This window comes from Etheostoma spectabile, chromosome 21 (assembly GCF_008692095.1).
Source record: "Etheostoma spectabile isolate EspeVRDwgs_2016 chromosome 21, UIUC_Espe_1.0, whole genome shotgun sequence".
Lineage (NCBI taxonomy): Eukaryota > Metazoa > Chordata > Actinopteri > Perciformes > Percidae > Etheostoma > Etheostoma spectabile.
In genome coordinates, this window is record NC_045753.1 from 10122740 (window position 1) to 10126398 (window position 3659).

Sequence of the window (3659 nt, forward strand, 5' to 3'; positions counted from 1 at the left end):
CCCCCGACCACTTCCTGTGTTTCCTTGTATGTCTCACGGTTGAACTGGTTCCCATATTTCTGTCCAACACTCGTGCGATAAATCCACCTTCCACCCCTCAAATCCGGTGCTACAGTTTGCTCAATTTTCGCAATAGCAGTGAAAATTATACATCAGCAGTTTTTATGAATCATGATATATGTTGTGCAGCAAAAGGTGAAATAAAAGTGGAGTGAGACAGCGTCATTGTTCATCCGACTGGAGCGGGCAGACACCACTGAGCATGTGTTGAACTCTGCCATGAGAGGCTTTTTTTTTTTTTTTTAGAGAATATCCAGAGTCCCTGTACAGCGTTAGACGCCACTCTGCTCGTGTTAGCCGCTCACAGTCTTTAGTGTTACTCCGAGCGCAGGAAGGGATGGAAGGACGCAAGAAAACCATCACGCATTTCTCTTTTTTAATTTGGTTGTTAGGGTTTCGTATTTCGTCCAGCTCCAGTCTTGGTCCTTGAAAGAGGAAAACCACCAGGTGTTAAGAGTTGAGATGAAAAACATCTTTTAAGATGTTTTATAGACACAAATAAAATACTTCGTAAACGAGGAAGCAACTTCCCTAGAATGAAGTGCAACTACATCTGTGTAAAAATATCATTCATCATTCTGGACGTATTTCGTGCACCGTCACTACACCCATCTTTAATAATTGTTCCAATAAGTACCTCCTGCTTTCCATCTGGTGATCTTAACTGTATCAATATGGCTGATTTGAATATTTTGTCACCAGGACTTATATAATTACTACGGTGCTTGATTGAAAAAGTTCTTTGTCGGTGAACACCCGTATGATTATGACGACTAATCGACAGATTTGTAAAACTGAGTTTCTCCACAACGATCGAGCAAAAGCAGCAGTTTAAGTCTCGTCTTTGGCAGAGATGTGATCAGAAGTTTCTTGGAAATCATTCAGCATAAAAAAAATAAATTAAAAAAAAGACTATTGGACTAAAGAATTGTTAGTACCAAAATGTCAGATTAGTTGACTGATGGACCGAGAGGACAGCCTTAAATATATAAAACCATTCTGATCACCTCAGTGAATTTAGTGGTCAAACACCAGCGTACAACCAGAACTTCAAACAAGTTTTCCTCATTGTGGTCGTGTAACAATGTGCAAAGATTTTTTTAAACAAGTACTTTCAAATGATAAAAAAAACTCCGACGGACACTTAGGGATGCATCGATCTTAAGCCATAAAAACGTTAGTGTCAGTCGTAGTGGGCAGTTTGACTCGGTATTAAGTGCTACAGTAAACTCTTGTGTTATGTAACCTAAAGGTGAGTCATCAATGTGGAAAAATATCAGGTCACTACAAGGTAATTATGGCAGTTGAGCAATCAAAAAAAGCTGAAATAGTAGATCTGTATGGACACTGTGTGTGTGTGTGTGTGTGTGTGTGTGTGTGTGTGTGTGTGTGTTTGCATGTTTGTCTATTTAATGTAGCTAGAAGAAGAGTTTGTGTCAAACTATGTTGTGTGCAAATGTATTTTACTATTAGAGATTCATTTACGGTTTCTTTTTCCTGGTTTATAGCTGACACAAGTAGCTAAACAAGCGTTTGTTAAGGAATTCACAAAAGATATGAGAAAAAAAAATCTCAATTTAGAGACATTTTGAAGGTTCTTGTCGACTTCAGTTCATTCGGAGAATTTGATGTGACTGTGCTAGTTTTTTTTGGCCTCTCTTTGCCGTTGTGTCCGAGTGTGAGGGTGCATTTAAAAAAAAACAAAAAAACACCGCAAGTTAAAAGAAGTGAACTCACCACTATGCTTTTGGCTTGTTCATCAGCAGCTTCCTGCATCAGGCTCGTCAGCTGACTGAGGTACTTCTGGTTCTCCTGCAGCAGACGCGGAGCAGCATCACTGAAGGAAACACATAAAAGACTGTTTAGTATTTTAATCGACTACAGAAGAACGCCACGGGGGAGAAAATGCAGTGACTGCCATAATAAACCCCGTAAAACATAATTAAATATTCACATGACTGAAGCATGAACACAGTATTAATATACAACAACAACAAATTGTTGGGGTTGTATAAAATGCCAAAGGGTAGTGATTTAGAGCTGCAAAGATTAATCAATTAATTGATTCGTTGTCAACTTTTACATTAATCACCAACTAATTTGATCGGTTTTTAAAAAATGATCTGTATCCAGCTTGTTAAATGTGAATATTGTTGTAGTTTCTTCTCTCCACTGTGACAGGGAACTGGATATCTTTGACTTGTGGACAAAACAAGACGTCAAGGATGTCATCTTGGGCTTTTTGGGAAACACTGATCGACATTTTTCACCATTGTCTGACACTTAAGAAAACAAAACTTATTGAGAAAAACAAATCGACACATTAAATCGACAATGGAAATAATTCTTACTTGCAGCCCTATAATAACATTCACGATACATAAAGTGTTCAACCCCCGTGGTTTGACTGTTTTTTTTTAACAGTCAAACAAAAGAACTTTAGGGTTATTACTGCCTAAAAGGTGCTTCCAGAAAACATTGATGAACATTTTATGCAATCAAGTATTTCGTGTTCTCCGATTATAGTGAGATAAGATCAATTTGTAGAGATTTGTTTTCACACACTTAAACATGAAAGGGCCAAGGGGGGCGAATCATGTCTATACCGGCATTGACAGAGCAACCATTAGTGACATGTACGTTCTGGATCAACCCATCGATCCGTTACCTGTCGTTGGGCCCAGGTAGGGAGGTCAGGGGGTGGGGGGAGCTGACGGGTTGAGCCGACTGCGACCAGGGAGAAACCTGCAGCAGGTTGGACGACTCGGGACTGGCTGCTATGGAGTTTCGTGTTGAGTTTTGAGCCTGGAGGAGAAAGAGAGAGATCATGTGGATACATGCAGCGAAAACAAACATGATGTCCTCCTCCTAGAAGAAGGAATGCAGGCGGCTCCTCCTCCCGCTGGTTCTGTTTGGGATGAGTTAGAGAAGCCGAGTCTGAGGAGGTCACAGAGAACAGAAAGTACCACAGCTGACCAACAGGACGGACTTATCAGCTACATAGACAACACATTTTTTAGGTTATTTTATGGGGCACTGTAGGCCTTTATTTTGACAGGACAGCTGAAGACATGAAAGGGGAGAGAGAGGGGGAATGACAGCAAAGGGCCGTGGGTCGGAGTCGAACCCGCGGCTGCTGCTCCAAGGAGGAAACCTCTATATACGGGGCGTATTAAAATATTCTGGGCCCTGTAGAAAGGCATTTTCTAAGGGCCCCTCTCCGCATCCACAGCTACTCATTCTAGCATCATTTTGGGCCCTCCTCACATGAGGACCCTGGGTACTCAGTCCCCTATTTCCCCCCACCCCCGACGGCCCTGCCCTGCCTATTTTTGTGATTAATAAATAATTTGTGAGATTTCAATCCATTTTTTTTACCAACTTCTAGCTCCTTAATTGTAAGGATTTCCTGTTTTCCTTTGTCTGATGCCATAATTTGACCTGGTTACAAATGTTTCATTGCCTGTTTTTAATCCATAATGAAAATAATCATTAGTTGCAGCCCTGCTGCAGTTTATTTTTACATCTATATCCCATCTCAAAACAAGCAACGTGAAGACGCGATCTTTGCTTTAGGAAATTGGGGTGGACATTTTTTC

The 3659-nt window shown here is 40.7% G+C and overlaps 1 protein-coding gene across 1 annotated transcript in view; it reads right to left on the reverse strand.

The window, feature by feature from the left end:
- Positions 1-154: 154 nt before the first annotated feature.
- The window catches only part of LOC116670894 (inhibitor of nuclear factor kappa-B kinase subunit alpha), a 16132-nt gene continuing 12627 nt past the window's right edge, over positions 155-3659 (reverse strand). The window contains exons 20-22 of the mRNA XM_032501601.1: positions 2729-2865; positions 1798-1897; positions 155-485 (exon numbers count right to left, since the gene is read on the reverse strand). Coding sequence (XP_032357492.1) covers positions 420-485; positions 1798-1897; positions 2729-2865 — 303 coding nt within the window. The 3' untranslated portion in view covers positions 155-419. The remainder of the gene's footprint in view (positions 486-1797; positions 1898-2728; positions 2866-3659) is intronic.